This window comes from Leopardus geoffroyi, chromosome A1, assembly GCF_018350155.1.
Source record: "Leopardus geoffroyi isolate Oge1 chromosome A1, O.geoffroyi_Oge1_pat1.0, whole genome shotgun sequence".
Classification (NCBI taxonomy): domain Eukaryota; kingdom Metazoa; phylum Chordata; class Mammalia; order Carnivora; family Felidae; genus Leopardus; species Leopardus geoffroyi.
The window spans coordinates 73815736-73834877 of record NC_059326.1 but is presented as its reverse complement, the minus strand read 5'-3'; the positions used below and the strand labels follow the sequence as shown (position 1 = coordinate 73834877).

The 19142-nt window shown below is 42.2% G+C and overlaps 1 protein-coding gene across 1 annotated transcript; it reads left to right on the top strand.

The window, feature by feature from the left end:
• Positions 1-215: 215 nt before the first annotated feature.
• Positions 216-19094, top strand: SLC10A2 (solute carrier family 10 member 2). The gene is made up of 6 exons (XM_045481671.1): positions 216-833; positions 7990-8108; positions 12175-12263; positions 13174-13349; positions 15380-15537; positions 18440-19094. Exons 1-6 carry the CDS (start codon positions 457-459, stop codon positions 18565-18567), a joined length of 1047 nt encoding a protein of 348 aa, XP_045337627.1. The 5' UTR covers positions 216-456; the 3' UTR covers positions 18568-19094.
• Positions 19095-19142: the final 48 nt, after the last annotated feature.

Here is a 19142-nt window from a genome sequence, read left to right as displayed (position 1 = left end):
CCAATCTCCCTTATATGAGTGAACAATGTGCTTTCCTATGGCTTACGCCCTCCAACGTTCTTTCGTTTTTCTTAGTTGTTTTTAAGTGTCACTTAACTGAAATTTCACAAACCTCCTCAGCATTAAACATTAACACGGCTCTTTCTGTATGGTATGGTTCATTATCATGCCAATAAATGATTAATTATAATTCTCCAGCCGGACCAACAATTTGGCAGGACTTTTATGATTCATAATTTGTGCTGTGTTGTAATGTTACCTCTGGAAACTGACATACTAGCATTTATTGTTTTTTATTGCTTCTCTGAGGTGGCTTTTGAAAGAGACTCAAGTGACACATGTTTGAGAAGGGTTTAAAAGTTGGACACGGCTGGATGAGGCATTATTCGTCTGGTGAGGAGTGGAAGATTCGTACTTCTGTGGACGTGTGTGACCATTTGGGCACCAAATCCAGCAATGAATAATTCAACAGGCTGTTCGGCCAGTGCCACAGTTTGCAATGGGTCGTCCTGTGTGCTGACTGAGAGCAATTTCAATAACATCCTCAGCGTGGTCCTGAGCACTGTCTTGACCATCCTCTTGGCCATGGTGATGTTCTCCATGGGATGCAATGTGGAAATCAAGAAATTCCTAGGACACGTAAAGCGGCCGTGGGGCATATGCGTTGGCTTCCTCTGTCAGTTTGGAATAATGCCCCTCACGGGATTCATCCTGTCAGTGGCCTTTGACATCCTTCCTGTCCAAGCCGTAGTGGTACTCATCATGGGATGTTGTCCCGGAGGAACCGCCTCCAATATCTTGGCCTACTGGGTCGATGGCGACATGGACTTGAGGTAAGTTATCTAAGCCTCTCCTACTGTAATCACATTGAATTAATCTTGTCACGAGCCCAGGTCACTGTGATGTCCATCTGACCAGCCTGATCTAGGGTACAGCTGAGGAACTAAACAGAAGACAATAAGTGCATTCCCTCAACTTCTTGTACAGCTGCTTAGCTATTGGAATTTGGGGGTTATACTTTATATTTGTGGTTTCTAATCCAACTCAGTGAACAGGGAGCTGGATAGTTGCCATTTATCTTTGGGGAAAGACTCAAAGTGTTTCAAAAAAGAAGTTTTGTCCAAGCCACGAGCGCACCTGAGAAAGTTTGCCCTGTTGGTATCAGCAAAAACAAAACAGGAAACAAACCGACCTTTCTTTGTGGTGACGAGGAGCTCTGAGTGGAATCACGCGATCCAATTGTTCGTTACACTTTAGAATCTATTCTAAGACAATATCAATAGTTGGTCAAATCACCAAATACGGCCAGTTCTTTGAACAATTTTTTTCTTGGTATAAAGCCTCAGGAGGAATTTGTACATTCGCTTCGCTTCTACTGGCATTAAAAGAGAAAAAAAAAAAAAAAAACCTGCAGCAGCTTTTTTTAAATTATGCTTACCTTACTATAAAATAAACAGAAAATGGCTTCTCTGCTTCCCACAGAGTAATCTAAATTGCAATGTTTGCCCAATTCATCCTGTGCCAGTCTGAACTAGCACCGGAAAAAAAAAAAAAAAACTAATAGAAATAAGACGAAGCATTAACGTGATGAGACCGAGAATTTTAATGCCTTACATTGAATAGAAAAATGTCTTTTTCCTTACCTGACAATTCCTCATTTCCTGGGAAAGGTATGCATTTCTGCAAAGCAGCCAGGTGGTAATGTAACGTGTGCTTATTAAACACTATACAGTAGGCAGTCGGCTCTGTTAATCACCAGCTACTATGCTCAGAAGAGAGAAGCTTAAGGCATAGAAATGTAACCACTGGAAAATGTAAAGCTGTATTCCACGTTGACACAGTGCCTACTGAGCACTGTGTCATCTCAGCTGGGGTTGGTCCCCCCGAAGCTTCAGAAAAGCCATACAACCTGTATGGCTTCACTTCACATACTTTTCATTTAAGGAAATACCATCTCTCCTTGCAATAGATTTTTCCCCCTAAGGAAGTCTTGTAAAGAACAAAGGATGGCAAGCGCTGTTCAGGTTTAGTTAATCTGTGAACCACCACAGAGCCATAAGGCCCTTCTAGACCTCAACTTGGGCTGATCTGGACATAAGCACACAGAGGTGACAATTCACCCACTAAGCCAAGGGGAGTGACCCAAATTGAATATGGGACTTTGAATTCCACCAAACAGCTTTTACAGAGTATTTGTAACTTTTCAATAAAATGGAAGAGTCTTCTACCTCAAGAGAATGCCCCACGTGTAATCTGTTTGTAAAACAGAAAAGTATGCACAAGGCTGGGTTATTTGGCTGTTGGAACAGATTTCTTCCTGCGGGCAAAAACTGCAGGGACCTAATCTAAGCTCCAACTGACACTTTTCTGTGGTGTCAAGGAAATCTTATTTGTCTTGAAACAGATGATTATGTAATCCTGTCTACCTCATATAACAATTCCTGTAAAAAAATAAAAATATTTAGGAGAAAGAGCCAAAGTAAAACTTGAAACCTTGGTGGAAAACAGCCAGCTTAATCAGTGTATGTGAATCCTTCAGCAAGTCAGAATAATCCCTAAATGGGACATATGGCAGTGAAATTGTTCGTTTTCATTCTAGAAAGTGTGTTCTCCACAGATGCCCCTTGTCTTACGAGTAACACCAACAGCTCTCCAGTCCAGCAGTCACCTTGCTAGCCATGCCCCCTATCCAGACCTCAAACAAAACCCAGGAAAAGATTCAATCCTGCTTAATGTCATAAATGTTCCTTGCGCAGGACCTTCTTAATCTCCTAATCCTAGAGCTCTGTTGCGCTATTTCTCAGCACAGAGGATGAGATATAAGAAGTGGGGTGGAGGTAGGGACGCCTGGGTGGCTCAGTCGGTTGGGCGTCCGACTTCGGCTCAGGTCATGATCTCACCGTTTGTGAGTTTGAGCCCAGCGTCAGGCTCTATGCTGACAGCTTGGAGCCTGGAGCCTGCTTTGGATTCTGTGTCTCCCTCTCTCTCTGCCCCTCCCCTGCTCATATTCTGTCTCTCTCTCTCTCTCTCTCAAAAAATAAATAAACATTAAAAAAAAAGAAGTGGTGTGGGGAGCAAGGTGCTAGTGGGGTGGTTCTGTGTCCCACAGCATCAAGTGGCCCCAAAAGCCTGACCTCAAGAGAGAGGACCAAAAATGCCCACAAAATGAAGAAGGCAACTCACAAAGTCACAGCAGCCGCTGCGTCCCTTAATCTAGGGACAAACAGCTCTCTAAACACAAATGCCCAGAAGACATTGCTGTATTTTAGCGGAGCAAATAATAGCGTTTATCACAATGGCTCATAATCATTGAAAGCAGTTAAATTATGCTGCTCAGTACGATGATGACATTATGCATTGCATATGTTAAAGGAAGAACTGGTCAAATATTCCTTTAAAGTAAGTTAAGAGAGTATCACCTCAGCTTTTGGGAACCAGTTTTCCAACACTTTGTATTCTTCTGGAGTCAGTTCTGTGCTTTAAGAACTTTACCTTCGGGGTGCCTGGGTGGCTCAGTCGGTTAAGCATCCGACTTGGGCTCAGGTCCTGATTTCGCAGTTTTGTGAGTTCGAGCCGCATGTGGGGCTCCACGCTGACAGTGCAGAGTCTGCTTGGAATTCTCTCTTACTCCCTCTCTCTCTACCCCTTCTCCACTTGTGCACGCTCTCTGTCTCTAAATAAACAAACAAACAAACTTAAAAAAAATTAAGAACTTTACGTTCTCCATTTCCACTGGAACCGTAGCAATCGCAGCCAAGATATGATTGTTTCACAACAGGTATCTGCACTGCTTACCAGTTGCTAGAACAGATACCACACCATGAAAGCAAAACAACTCCATCTACAGTGACTTTCCTGGGTGTGCTTTCTGGGAGAAGAAACCAAATCAACCCCCCCAGCCCACCCAGCCCCCTCTCCCTCTCTCCTTCACCCCATTGTCCCCCTAACACTGTTGTCTCCCCCTCTCCCGCTAATCCCCGCATTCCCTTGCCACCATTTCTTCTGAACCTGGCAAGCCATTGCATTTTGCAATCTCCAGTGAAAAAAAATAACAGACAACAACAACAACAACAACAACAACAACAAACTTAACAGTTATCCTTAACGAAATTATAGACCTTGCTCATTGAAATACAGCAAGTGATATTTGAGCTCCTTCTCGGACTGCTCCAGCCTAGAAAAGTGTTGCGGGAATGTGAGTAGCGTACAGGTATTTTCACATGTTCTAGCTGTGCTGTGGGCATTCTATACACAAAATGTTTCTGGGAGAAATGAAGGTGACATTTTCAGGCGAATCTGCCGGTGGCAGGACCCATAGTCCAGAGGACACAAAGACACCTGCCTCCTTTGAGGCTCTATTCCCAGAGATCCCCCATTTTCGAATCTCCTTTCAGCCACACCATGGCAAGGACTTTTCCTTGTCGTTTTCCTTTCTTTGACTTCTTGGAGGGATCCCTGCTTATGTACCTTTCCTCCACCCCCCCCCAACTCCATCTGGAGCTGCCATCTACTAGCTACACTTCCTTATTCTATTTTTCAGTGTTAATCGTTTCTAGATTTTCCTTTGTTCTCTGGCTAAGATGGCTACATTTTTCATCTTCCAGGTCAGTTCATTGTTCATTGTTTATTGTTATTTTAGTTGTTCAAGATCCTCCACCCTCTGGCTTATCACAAATTTGAAGCAACCTCTCCCATTTAAATCACATAAATGTCCAGTTTCTCTCTACTCTGAGAACTAACCCAATAGTATTTGACTTTTTCTCTTTTTCCCCTCAAAGTCACCAAGCTTTGTTTCTCTTATGTAGCATTTATTTTTATTTTACTAGCTAGTATTTATTAGCTCACCATTATGAGCCACACACAGTACAAGGATTCCACATACATTGGTGTATTTAACCCTCGAGATAATCCTCTTGAGGTCAGTACTATTATTTTCTGCACTTGACAGATGATAAAATTAAGGCTCATAACCTTAACCCCAGTCACAGAGGCAGTACATATCAGAGACAGATTTGAATCCAGACCTAGCCAGGTATCCTTATCCAGACTCTTAATCTTTGTTCAACATTTTTTCTATCACTTACCATGTCCCCACTTTCTAGCACCACCTACATACACTTCATTTGATCTGTCAAATTTGGTGTTTTACTTCTAATATGGTAACAGTCTTTACTTTCCTCATCAGTGACTTCACCTAATTCCTCAACATTTAGTGAATTCTCATTTATTGTCTTTATCTCCAAAAGAAAAGAAAAGAAAGGAAAAGAAATTTCCCTGGTGGCGAATAGAGCTAAAGCCAAAAATTAAAGACAAGAGATTTTTTTTCTTTTGTTACCTTTTTCCTCATTCCAGCATAAACTCATGGTAGTATTTCTATTGTTGACATCTATGCTTCTTATAAAACTTCAGATTTTATTCATAAAAGGAGTTTTTTTTCTTTTGCTGATCTATTCCCCTACACTGATCCCTAGAATTATTACCTGTGAATTGTTTTTCATCTCATTTTGAGTGGTTTGATATTGTTCTCATGTTAGTTCAAATGGCATCAACTTCCGGCCACCTGTTCTCTTGCCCCTCTGCAGTGCCTCATGGTCAAGGTGGCCCACTAAAGCTAGACCATTCCCTTCTCCAGCTGCTGCCATGTCCTACCTCGGGGCCTCAAGAAACTACTCTTGCCAAACTCAAAACCATAACACAATTTCATAAACTGTCTTAGCAATAATTTAAAATTGAAGCTTTCCCAAGGAAATTTGAAAGAAAAAACAAAGAGAGAAAGAGTTGTTCTCAGAGTTTAAAATAAAAAATCCTTACCCTTCTCTTTACTATATCATCCAGGTAGAAAACACTGCCCCCTCCGTGCACCCCACCCATCCCCTCTACTCTGGAAAGCACATTGGACATACTGGAATAAAATGATTTTATTATGGTGATAAATTTAATTTTTTTAATGTTTTTATTATTTATTTTTGAGAGAGAGAGAGACAGAGTGCAAGCAGGGGAGGGGCAGAGAGAGAGGGAGACACAGAATCTGAAGCAGGTTCCAGTCTCTGAGCTGTCAGCACAGAGCCCGACGTGGGGCTCAAACTCACAGGCTATGAGATCATGACCTGAGCCTAAGTCAGCTGCTCAACCCACTGAGCCACCCTGGCACCCCATGATGATAATTTTAAATCCATTCTAATTTATTTTTGAAATAAAAGATAAAGAGAGAATGTCAAAGGAAGGGAGAGAGCTTACAAACTCCAATATTTTAATTATAAGCAAGACTATTTCTGAAAATTATTATTCTGGTTTAGGATGCTGCCTTAGCATCCTTTTTTTGTATCTAAATTAAGTTAATCTGTCCCATAACAGATGGAACTTCTTAGAAATGTTTCACATACATCTCCAGCACTTGTTGGTGTTATACTATTTTAGCTCCACGAAGACAAGTACTTTTATCCTAAATTCTTTTTTTTATCCTAAATTCTTTAAACACATTTTAAGTGAAGTCATTCCCAGTTTTAAAAAAAAAATGGTTATTAGCCAAGTTAAGCCCCCGTTAAGCGTTGCCACCACCCTTTATTTTTTGCCAAGACTGTGCTTAGTTGGATGCATTAAAATGAAATTCCTCACCCCCAGCTGTTTTCCTTAGCACTATGTAGTGTGGTTTTGGTGTTTGTGGAGCACAACAGAGGGCAGGGTCACAGGTGATGTAAATAATTCTGCATTTTCCTTCAAGTCCACATATAATACCTTTAAGAAATTACTACTCTGATAGTCTCAATGCTACAGCTTTTGGAGAAAGGCCTTTCAGAAAAATGTCTCATTTCTGGATCCTGTATTTTGTTGGAACACAACACATGTGCACACACACACACACACACACACACACACACACACACTATGGCTGGAGAGCTAATACAGTAGTTGACTTTTAATGAGAGTCTTGCATTATTCTAAGTACTGGACTCACTGGGTCATTAGTCCTCACGGCCTATGAGGTGGCAATAGTTATAATCTTCATTTCACAGATAAGGAAGCTGGCCAAGAAAAGTCAAGTAAATTACCCAAAGAGCATAGTACTTATGTAGTAAGTGGCTACGCCTGCTTCCAACCCCGGCAGTGTCTGGCTTTAGTGCCTGGCCCAGACATTTAACAGCTCTGTTCCCCAGGAAGAGAATGTGCCTCTGTGCACATGGCCCCTTGAGGGGAACCAGGAAGACCCGCCACCCAAACACCTGTCTTCCATCCATTGTCACATTGTGGAAGATAGCACCATTCCATGTAAACTCCTCCAGGTCCAAAGCCAAAATCCGCTCACCCAGCCAGTCCGCTCACTAAAACACAGATGCTCTCAGGAGTAATAGTATCAAACCCTGGTCCTTCTGAACACACATTGGGTAAATTTCTCAGCGGAAATAGAATCCAAGCCCACCACCCCTCCACCCCCGCTTGCATATTTTCTTTAGTTCTTCAAGTCAGCTTCCTCTTTCTTTTTAAGCTACAGGCATTGGGGCAGTAATCTGTCTGCCTTAAAAAAGACACTGAGGCTCCCTCCCTTGGACATGTGCTCTCCTCCGAGGGACCAGGGAGTCCCATCCCATCTCAACACGGACAAACACAGCAAAGCCCCTAAAGTTTCGGCTGGTATAGATGTGTTGGCTTTTCTCTGATTGGAGGTCCAAAGCGTGGTGTGTCCAAGAACCCTGTACCTCTTCTAATAATGAATTTAAACAGTCATTAACTGTCTGCTCTGATCCTCGAGAACCAGTGGAGAGGGAGGAATGGCCCAAGACAGAGTAGAAAAACAACAAATCCAGATCTCCGCATTTTCCCCAAAGCTGGGACCTGTACAAAGATGGGCGCATGCACACATCCGTCCATCAGCCTAGAGGATGCTGCTGGTTGAGTCTTCCGCAGGATTTCCTAATCATGAATTGCAAGATGAAACTAAGTCTCCCCCTAGAAAACCCAGGCGGACGTATCAACCTGCCCATTTCCTTCCAGCATCAGTATGACCACATGCTCCACGCTGCTTGCCCTGGGAATGATGCCGCTGTGCCTCTTTATCTATACCAAAATGTGGGTCGACTCTGGGACCATCATAATTCCCTTTGATAACATAGGTAAGTCATTCCTCTGCAAGCTTTCTGAATATTACCCTCCTGTTCTCTGTTAACCTCGGGCCAGGCCCAGACCCAGCTAGTGTCTACCTCTCAAACCAGCGGCCGTTTTTACCCAATCAGGATTTCGTTACAGGTCATGCCTGCGACTGAATGAGAGTTGGCAGAATCCAAACCCCAAACTTTGACCCCAAGGGAGAACCTGGTTTTCCTCCACTGCAGGTACTAGAGGGAGGGCTGACTCAAGGCACGGCCGTCTGGACCTGAGGAAGCCAAAATTGCTGATGCGCAAGAGGCTATGTCCTTCCCGTAATGCTCAGTACCATAGTTCACAGGAACATGAGTTTGCTCCCAGACACGCAGATAGAAGAAATATAACATAAATATATATACACACATTCCACTAATGATTTAAAATTAGGACACCTAGTGAGCAATCGTGGGTATGGTGCTGGGAAACTACCCAACGAAACATAATATAGGTAACACTCGACTGTGAGCCACATCTTGACTCAGAAGTTCGTTGCCTGGTGCGGTCTGTACGTGATGCCCCAGGAGTCAAATCTACCAGTCATGACTCTGTCTCCACTCATTTTGCTCCGAGATATTCACCCCCACCCCAAAGGGGCTTTTTTTTTACAGTTTCCGGTTCAACAGATAATGGTGAAAAATTAAGTCGTTTGTGTAACATAGGGTCAAGGGTAAGACAAGACAGCTCCTGGCCTTCTCAAACCAGGCATTTCCCACACAGCTGTAGTCATAAAAGATGAGATATAGGTGAGATAGTTCTCTTGCAAACAGGTTGTAGGGTGACTCCACAGAATCCCCTGCTATGCCTCATGCTCCTTAACTCTCAGTCTGCTCCCTTGGAAAGCACCTTCCTTCAGGTTAAACAATGTAGACTTCCTGCATTGCAGGCCTCTCAGAGAACCTGTCTCTTGAGGAAGGACTTTTAATTCTATTATTACTTATTGTTTAACAAAATAATTTCAGCTTCAAAATATTCTCGTCGAGGGGCACCTGAGTGGCTCAGTCAGTTAAGTGTCTGACTTCGGCTCAGGTCATGATCTCGTGGCTCATGAGTTCAAGCCCCAAGTCAGGCTCTGTGCTGTCAGCTCAGTCTGGAGCCTGCTTCGGATTCTGTGTCACCCTCTGTCTGCCCCCTCCCCCTCTTGCACTCTGTCTCTCACTCTGTTTCTAAAATAAACATTAAAAGAAAATTCTCTTCGTGATATTCATTCCCTTCTGGAAAATACTTCATGGCTATATTGAATAATTCTAACTGTAGTGTGAATGACTTATAACACGTCCTTTTTTAAAAAAATATTTGTTTGTTTATTTATTTATTTTGAGACAGAGAGAGAGCAGCAAGCAGAGGAGGGCAGAGAGAAGGAGAGAGAATCCAAAGCAGGCCCCACAACACCAGTGAACAGTGTGACAAGGGGTTCAATCTCACAAACCCCAGAGATCATGAGCTGAGCTGAAATCAAGAGTTGGATACTTAGACAACTGAGCCACCCAGGTGCCCAGCACTTCCTTTAATGTGAATAAATTTTGAAAGGAACAGAAAATGAGACAGAGTAATTAGCACCTCCGTGGAGGTAACGGTCATCAGGAAAGAGGTCAGGGCAAAAAGAAAAGAGAAAAGGGAAAGATTTTTAAAACTGTTAAATGAGCTAGCAAAAACTAAGATACTGACTCTGCTCATTCACCATTTTACCCAGGCCTGTTTTCCAACCTAACCTTCTTGCTATTGGTTTTTCTAGTCTGTTAAGACAACAACCCAATCACTTCACAAGTTGTGCTCGTTACTTTTTAGACAAGGAAACTAAGGCCCAGGGTAAAGGTTTAATTTGACCCAAATGAGCGCTGAGCTGGAAATGCCCCCTGGTCTTCACATTCTCTCTGTGGTCAGCGCTGCCCAGCCCGAGTTCCACACAATGCCCACCCCACTGTGCAGGTGCAGCACCATAGCCGAGCCCTTCCCATAGGGGGTTGGGGTGGAAGAGGGCGTCTCCCCAGCCTGTGCCACCGAGAACACGGAGACCAGCGGCTGTGGGGTGCTGTCCCTGCTCCCCTCTGCTGTCTGTTTAAAAGTGCCCAGCGCTATGAACCGTACACCTGCTTCATCACCTAATTCCCACGGCAGCTGCGTGAGCTACTTATAATTCTACCCGCTTCACAAAGGGGGACACCAGGGCACAGAGAGGCTGTACAGTTTGCAGCCTTCCCACAGTTGGTCAGGTTCAGACCCCAGTCCCTCTGGCTCCAGTCCATGACTGTCCTCCTCTTGCTTTTATCCGTCTTTCTTTCCTCCCAGACCTGCTCTGGGAACTCAAAACAAAAAGGCCACATTACAGTTCCAGTGGCCCAACTGCTTTCCCATCGAACTGGACGGGCGTTAGACACGTGCTGCATGGGCACACGAGGAAGGGGGAGAAGGAGAGAGAAACTTTACCCCACGGGGAGTCAAGAATCACACCAACCCACCTTTCTGGGTGGGAACCACACACTGAATTTGAGGAAGGGCCAAGAGTGTCTTTAATGGCCAACTTCTGGTCCCAGAAAAACTGTCTCTGGCCTCACCCGGTTGGCAGAGGAAACACAATTTGGGCAGGTGGTCCGTGCGTTCATCTTGTAGCCTTGGGCCTCCCCAGAGAGGTAAAGACTCTCAGCAGGAGGGGCCCCAGCCTGGTGGGGCAGCAGGGGAAGGGAGCCCCTTTCACAGAAGGGACACATTAAAAATATACTATACCCTAACCACACTGGCATCCCAAGCACAGTATCTGCACCCGGATGTAAGCTACCAGAATACAATCAATTCGGATCAAGACGGTTTCAATTGGAGGCCTACAAACTTGCCACAATTTAGGGAATAGTCTGGACACCCCAGGGAAGAAGTCTCCTCCCAAAGTAGCAGGATGTAAGGATACCCAAAGGAGGTTTTTCTGGAAGCTCTTACCAGTATGACCATCAACCACTCTTTTCCATATCCTGTGTTCCACCATTTTCTCCTACCATCTTTTTTTTTTCCTGTTTTAGGTTTTCCCGGCCATTACTTAATCCCTTTGAGTAATTTCTGAGACAAAGTAACTGCTGACCTTTATACTGCCAGGAGGACCAGAAGGCTACAAAGAAATTATGTTTCCATCACTGTTGTGTTCATTTTAAATTCATGTTTGCAGCCCTGGGATCTAGAATCCATTTTCCGGTCCTCATTGAATCTCCTCCAATGGAGAGCAACGACCACCCTCGAAACTTCATGATTTGATTGTACTTTCCCCTCCTTCTTTAAAAGGATATTTGACAAAGAAACAGCCCGTGAGAAGTTGAGGTTGTTGGCACACAATTATGTAAAAGCAGTGATTGGACAAAAAATAGTTAAATAACATGGGGTAACAAACCATCATGTGATGGGAACAGCAGTAAATTTAACAAGGGGAAATTGAAGCATGGCTCTTTTATCTGGCTGGGTGAGCACATTCCTGCAAAGAATTATAATTGCTTGAGAGGTCGCCAAATATATTATCTCACAGAAAATTTAAAACATGCTTTTTTCAACCTCCTCTCTCACCTGTCTGCTGTAGATTTGAAGATCCGAACTGAGTCTTAACCAGAAGTCATCAGCCCACAGAATGCCTGGAGAATTCTGAACTTTTTGTTTGGTTTCCACTGCCGTGATGTAACAGGCAGACATAAAATACCCATGTACACCCCAAGAACATAAACACACACACAAAATTTAGAAAGGTATTTTTCCCAGGATATCAAGATCCAGAGACCAAAGAAGCCAAGATTTTGACAAACTGAAAGTAAAAGATTGGCAGTGTAGAGAACCCTAAGAGGGATTTGTACCATCCATGTTAGCAATGCTTCACCAGGAAGATTAAATCTTCTGCCGGGGTGGATCAAGGAGAGTTTTATTACTGTTTTGCTTGAGTCTGTTTTGTGGATTCAAGAAGGGGGACTGATATACTACCTAAGCCTTTTGCAGGCTGCTTACTGTTTTGTCTTCCTTTTTCCTGGGCTACGTATTTTGTTGATCAAATTGCTCTCCTGTCATTTTCAGGTACGTCTTTGGTCGCTCTTGTTGTTCCCGTTTCCATTGGAATATTTGTTAACCACAAATGGCCCCACAAAGCCAAGATCATTCTTAAGGTAAGTGCCCCATGCCATAGGTTGCAAATGCTCCACAGTGTGAGTTTCAATAATTGATCTTTCCAGCGACGAAACCGGTTTTTTCAGTATATCATAAACCTCCATCTAGCGAGACTCCAAGTTGTTAGACATTGCAGTGCACTCTTCCAGAGTGCCCTTCCTGGTCCCACCTACAGGGCAGGATTCTATCCAACTCAAATGCCACCTCCTGCTTTTACTCTACCCTCTACTCCCAGGGCACCTTGCTCTGATCTCTGTTCTGTGGGTTTGTATTATAAAATGTATCTAGACAGCTGTTTTCAAAAATAGATCAGATGTTTCTTATCTCTGAATCCATACGGCCAGTTCAGCATCTGGCAATTGGTAGATATTAGTACCCATTAGTAATTAGTAACCATTCATTCCCCTTCAGGAACTATATTCTAGCTAGTTGGTATGGATATGGATAAAGTGGTATAGATATAGACACAGATGATATAAATACAGAAATAAATGCAGATAAAGATACACATAGATATAGATGGAGACATATATATACCCTACTGATTGGAAGACAAAATAAGCTAGTTGGTGTTCTTTATTTTTCTGGACAAAAAAAAGTTATAATCTCCAAATTTTCTTGCTGTGAAAATAAGAAAACAGTAACAACAGTGGCTTTTGTTTATATATGATTTTTTAACTTTTGTAGAGTTTTATATCCCTTTTCTCATTATCATCATCACAAAAGGCGTCTTGGGCAAGACTTTATCCTCAAGTACACATGAGGAAAGCAAGACTAAGAGACGTTGTAAGACTTACCAAAGGAAGGAGAGCAGGAAGATTTCAATCTGGAAGCCAGGTCTTCCAGTTCTTCCTGAGTGGGTTTTGTTCTCGATCACAGCTGTTGGGTCTGCTTGTGTCTTCCTTCCAGATCGGGTCCATCACAGGTGCAATCCTTATCGTACTCATAGCTGTCGTTGGAGGAATTCTATACCAGAGCGCCTGGACCATCGCTCCCAAACTGTGGATCATAGGGATGTTATTTCCTTTGGCTGGTTACTCCCTAGGGTTTTTACTGGCTAGAATAGCTGGTCAGTCCTGGCACAGGTATGGTGTTTTGATCAATCAGACTGGGAATCTGCTTCTGTAATGGCTGTTGTATTCATTTGCTAGGACTGCTATAGAGAAGTACCCCAGCCAGAGTGGCTTAAACAGAAATTTAAGGTCTTACAGTTTTGAGGTTAGAAGTCCAAGAAGCAACGTGTCAGCAAGATGCTTCCTTTGGAGGGATGTGAGGGGGAATCTGTCCCAGGCCTCTCTCCTTGGCTTGAAGATGGCTGTCTTCACACTGTCTTTCTTCTAGAAGTGTCTCTGTGCCCAAACTTCTCCTTCCTATAAGGACACCAGTCATACTGGATTAGGGCTCACCCTAATCATGTTATCTTAACCAAGTACATCTGCAGTGACCCAATTTCCAACTCAGGTCACATTCTCAGGTCCTGGGGGTCAAGACTGCAGCATATGCATTTGGGAAGACACAATTCAACCATAACAGCTGTAAATACTGATAAGACATTCAAAATCTTTCACCTGTAATAACATTCACCCAATCATTCTAAATAGACTCAGGTCCCCCAGAAATAAAATACTGACCGACTCTTGCTCAGATTCTTGGGGACCATTCCCCACACAATGCAGACTGAGTCCTTCCATTGTCTCACGTCCTTATTCTCCAGGCAGAATAACTTCAACAAAAGCACTTAGGGTGGCCTGGTGACAAGGGGTCCTCCGTCCAGCAACAGGAGGAGCTCATTACCCCAAGGTGCAAACATCAGAGCTGGGTTTAGCATGGACGAGTCTAGTACCGAGTAAAAACTTTTCCTCCCCTGCCAGACCATCTGAGCCAATAGGCAGAAAGAAAAGCAGGTGTCGCAGCTGCAGCATGCCAGACATTGAGAAAGAGACGAGCAGGGCTGGGCAGTGGGGGGTGTTACACGTCGTCAGGCTGATCTGGGCTTGCACTCTGACCCACCGCCAACTGACCTTGGGAACCCCAGGGCAGGCATTCACTCTTCCTCTGACTTTTCTCGTCTGGAGAACGGAGCAGTACCACCTTCCTGGCAGACTTTTATCCAGCTTTCATCAGAAAAACAAAGCCAATTTAACAATGAAGCAACTATAACAAATACTCTATCTTGAGTGTCTTCTCAGCCCCTGCTCTGTGCTCTGCACTGGTACCAAGGGCATAATTGGAAAGAATGAAAGGAGCCCCCTTGAATTCATGGAACACTAATATAAATGATCCTGCTCTTTTCATATGTATATTTTTATTTACATATATATCTGCTTTAAGTGAATATATATTAAGCAATATTACACTGTATGTTAACTAACTAAAATTTAAATTAAAAAATATGTTCACCTAAAAAATAAATAAAAGATAAATGTATATATTTATTCAACATGTAATTTTATTTGTACTGAATAAATATATTATTTGTTAATAAATATTATTATATAACATAATATAAATAAATATTATCTTTATATATAAGGTTATATACATACATATATATATAAGATGTGTACATACATATTATATATATATATTATATATATATATATTATATATATATAATATATATATATATATCATACACACATAGACATATAGATATATTCCACTGCTCAATGGGCAAAATAAGCTAGTCAGTGTTCTGTGTTTCTCTGGACAAAATGATGTCAAAAACTCTCAATTTTCCTTAATGTGGAAAGGAGAAAACAGCAACACCGGTTTTTGTTTGCATATGCTTTTTTAACTTTTGTGATGTTTTATATCACTTTTCTCATTATCATAACAATCATAAAAGGTGACTAAGCCAAGATTGTATCTATGTATATAGAGAGAGAATATTTGTGCATACTGTATATAATCACACATATTAAGAAGTTATCTATCCATGTAGTATAAGTAAAAGAATATGTTGAATAAATATATACCTTAAAAGCAGATAGCGAGCTACATACACATACACATATAAGCACTTGTTCTCATTGTATCTGCTTTCAGTGCCATGCAATAACAAAGCACAAAATAATGACCGTAAGAGCATAAATCCTCTCAACGCGTCTTGCAGGTGCCGAACAGTTGCTTTGGAAACGGGGATGCAGAACACTCAGCTGTGCTCCACTATCGTGCAGCTCTCCTTCACCCAGGAGGAGCTCAACGTCGTGTTCACTTTCCCGCTCATCTACAGCATTTTCCAGCTCGCCTTTGCGGGAATCTTCCTAGGCAGTAAGAAATAATGCTGATCACATGGCCCCGGTGATACTCCCCTTTGAGAGACCCTCGAGTTGATAATGTGGCATTGTGTTCGATCACCTTTTTCTTTTTTCTTTTTTCTTTTTTTTTGGGGGGGGCGGTGAATCGTAGAAGTTAAATTAAGTTCCTTTTCGTGGGTGGAGAAATAAAGGGGTGGGAAAAGTCATCTCTACTGTTACCACGAATTCCCAACAGCTAATGAAAAGGTGGCAATTTTATCAGAAGATTTTCGTAAAGATTATTGTTAAGTGAAAAGTAAGAGAGGTTCGTTCATCTCCACGAACTTTTCTTTTTTCCAGTAATTAGGGAGGCATATTAACCTGTTAGGACCATTTTATTATGTGTCTTTCTATATGCTTCTAAGAACCCCGAACTGGCTGTTTTTTCCAAATCATCATCTTCATATGCTTTGTAAATATAGGATATTTTTCACAAAAGTGGTATTCAAGAGATATTTATCAGGCTAAGTTATATTAGAAGACAGATACATGAGCATGTGCACATGTACATGTATTATGTAACATCCATATAATTAGAAGAGTTAAGGCAAACATGTTCTTTATTTAAGGGACTAGGGATAGCTAATCTGATTTTTTAGAAGTTTATTTATTTGTTTGTTTATTCATTTATTTTGAGAGAGAGATATACAGACAGAGAGAGAACGAGCTGGGGAGGGACAGATTGAGAGGGAACAGAGGATCTGAAGCGGGATCTATGCTGACAGCACAAAGACTGATGTGGGGCTCAAACACAAACTGTGAGATCATGACCTGAACTGAAGTCAGACGCTCAACTGACTGAGCCACCCAGGTGCCCCTAATCTGATGTTTAATTTTACTCTGCTGTCGCATACACTTCTGATCCTTGGCCCCTGCCACCTGCTGGCCTTCACCTAGGTGAAGCTTTCCTTACATTTTGTTCTCCAAGGATTCATGATGTCTAGCCTCTATTTTTAAATTTTATCTTCTCTTTAAAACAAGACTGATATTTTATGCTTCGTAGCAATTTAAGGGAGGTTATATAGTGAAGGTGAATGACAGAAATAATGGGAATGTTATGTTATAGACTGCCTGGCTGTCCAGTGTTGTTTGGGTTTGGTTTAATTTTTCACTTGGCTCTCAAGTTCTCAAGCTCTCATATTCAACTTGCCTATGGGTACTAATCGTTCTCTGTATTACTGTCTTGGGTGTTATCCTCAAAGCAGAGTTTTCCTTCTAGTACAAAAGACTCCCTGGATCCATTTGAAACTTTCCACTGATTTATCACTGACACAGGAGACAGGAGTCCATGGCCTAATTACTCTGTTGTCTTGTATGATAAAGACATATAGCCAATTTGGGTACCTTGAGGTTTTTCCACATAATTAGCTAGTGATGTCTACTAGAAAGCCAGAGAAAGCAGACTGGCTGATGGAACAATTAAGTGAATTTACTAGTTGAATAACTAACTCAAAAGGGATTAGTAGATAAGTGGAAGGAATGATGGGAAGGCAGGTACTGGTATTGGTCTTATACTTTCCCACATTTTTATAAGTAAGAATAAAGATGAGGAAGCCATATTTGTTGATACATACAATGCATGGAAACATATTTGGTGAAAGAATTTTTTGGAACAAAGAAAGCAAGGAAAGAAGGGAATGAGGGAGGAAGAGAAGGAGAAAGAAAGGAAGGACATAAAGAAGGAAAGAGGAAGGAAGGAAGGAAGGAAGGGGGAAGGAAGGGAAGGGAAGGGAAGGGAAGGGAAGGGAAGAAGAAAGAAGAAAGAGAATAAATAATTTGGTTAAATAGAATTAGTGGTGTACGTGTGTTGAAGGGGTCCTGGCTGAAAACAGTTTGTAATAAAACTGTTGGGCTATTTTAATTAACCAAAAGCTCAATTCAATAGATTCAATAGCTCAGTGGCTTCAAAATTAATGTATTATAGAAGTGCAGGGACCAACAAGGAGACATGGATCTTGACATACTAAGACCTTTGAAGCACTCCTGAGCACTGACTATTCTCCCAGGGCCATACTAGGTACCTTACTATTTTATTTCACTTAATGTTCACAACTGCATTATGAGATAGACATTATTATGTACCGATTTTAAGTGTGAAGTTCCAATGATATAATACTTTTTCTTCCTCTATTGACTTTGTAACCAATGAGAAGGAGAAGAAAAAAAATCATATATTTAGATAACAAAATAGCACTCATTCAGATAAAACTTAATTAGAAAATATGGCTCGAAAACCAACGGGGCCTATGAAGACCACCCCTCTCCCCTGCCCCATACATGGGCCCATAGCGCTTGTCTACACACATACACTGCTCTGCTCCCCTTGCCGGGCAGTGTGCCCAGGTGAGCTGGCCTCAAAACTACGCTGATAGACGCACTGCCACCAGAGACCAGCAGCTTCCCAGAAGAGAGGAAGGCTGATCCCAGCTCAGCCAAGGCTCCCGCTTCAGGGGAAGAAAGGAGTCAAGTCAGGGAGAGACGGAGTGTGATTCCAGCACAAGTCCTCCCACACAGAGCACTAGACCTAGGTGTTGGACCCTGCACTGTAGCATGGATCCTATTTACTGAGGACTGTAATAAGTAGGAGGTGGTGGGCACAGAATACGTGCCTGCTGTCATTCTTGACGAGCACCCACCGCAGGGCTGATGCCTGCAGAAGCCATGTGAGCAAGTGCTCCCCATGGCTGTGCTCCAGGTCTTCCAGAGGTACCATGACTGGTGTGCAACCTAAGAATGGCTTCTGCTCTCTCTAAGCAGCCCTCAGCCTACAGGAAGTGCAAGCTGATATCTGAGCCATAGGTTATGATCACTGCCCAAAGAAAGTTTGCAGCTAATTGAAACGAACCTTGATTAACCTCCTGTGTCTTGCCTTCTAGTTTATGTGGCATACAAGAAATGTCATGGAAAGAACGACATGGAATTTCCAGAAAGCAAAGACATCGAAACAGTCTCTGGGTCATCGTTCTCAAAGGTGAACGGAGGATTTCAGCCAGATAACAAGTAGACACCAAGTGGACAAAAAAGAAGAATTCTAAAGTACACGTTCTGCGATAACAGTATCTGTTTGTTTTTGTTGGGATACTTGGCAGGAAAGGGTTAAGGTGAAAATTTAAATTCCAATTGAATCCATATATTGGTTTTGGTACCAAGTGACTGGTGGCCCAAATCCTTAATGTGACAAATATTTATATGTATATATGTACTGTCTTTGAAATATGCCCGAGAAATGTCCTCAGACCACAGACTGTACCTGACACTGGTAACACTGAGAACCTCATAACTCCTAAACCGGATTCTTACTCAGAATCTCAAAACGCAGAGATGAGCACCTGACTTTATGTATCTTAAGATAGATGCAACGAATTATTATTATTATAAAGTGATCAAGATTTTCTTCAGTGTTTATGATTATAAGAAGATTGAAATGAACATCTTCCGCTGACATGTTAATTATTATTTTGAAAATGTTGCAACCTATTTATTTATATAACTTTATCATGTAACATGGACAAGTAGCTGACTTCCTGCATTTAAAAAAAAAAAAAAATTAGCCTTCTCCAGTGACAGTCCAAGGGCAAA

Bases quoted from the DNA above. Each gene is read 5' to 3' on its own strand.
- SLC10A2 (XM_045481671.1), top strand. From the start codon at position 457: ATGAATAATTCAACAGGCTGTTCGGCCAGTGCCACAGTTTGCAATGGG. The intron at 8,109-12,174 runs GTAAGTCATTCC...TGTCATTTTCAG, and splicing joins AATTCCCTTTGATAACATAG to GTACGTCTTTGGTCGCTCTT. The intron at 12,264-13,173 runs GTAAGTGCCCCA...TCTTCCTTCCAG, and splicing joins AAGCCAAGATCATTCTTAAG to ATCGGGTCCATCACAGGTGC.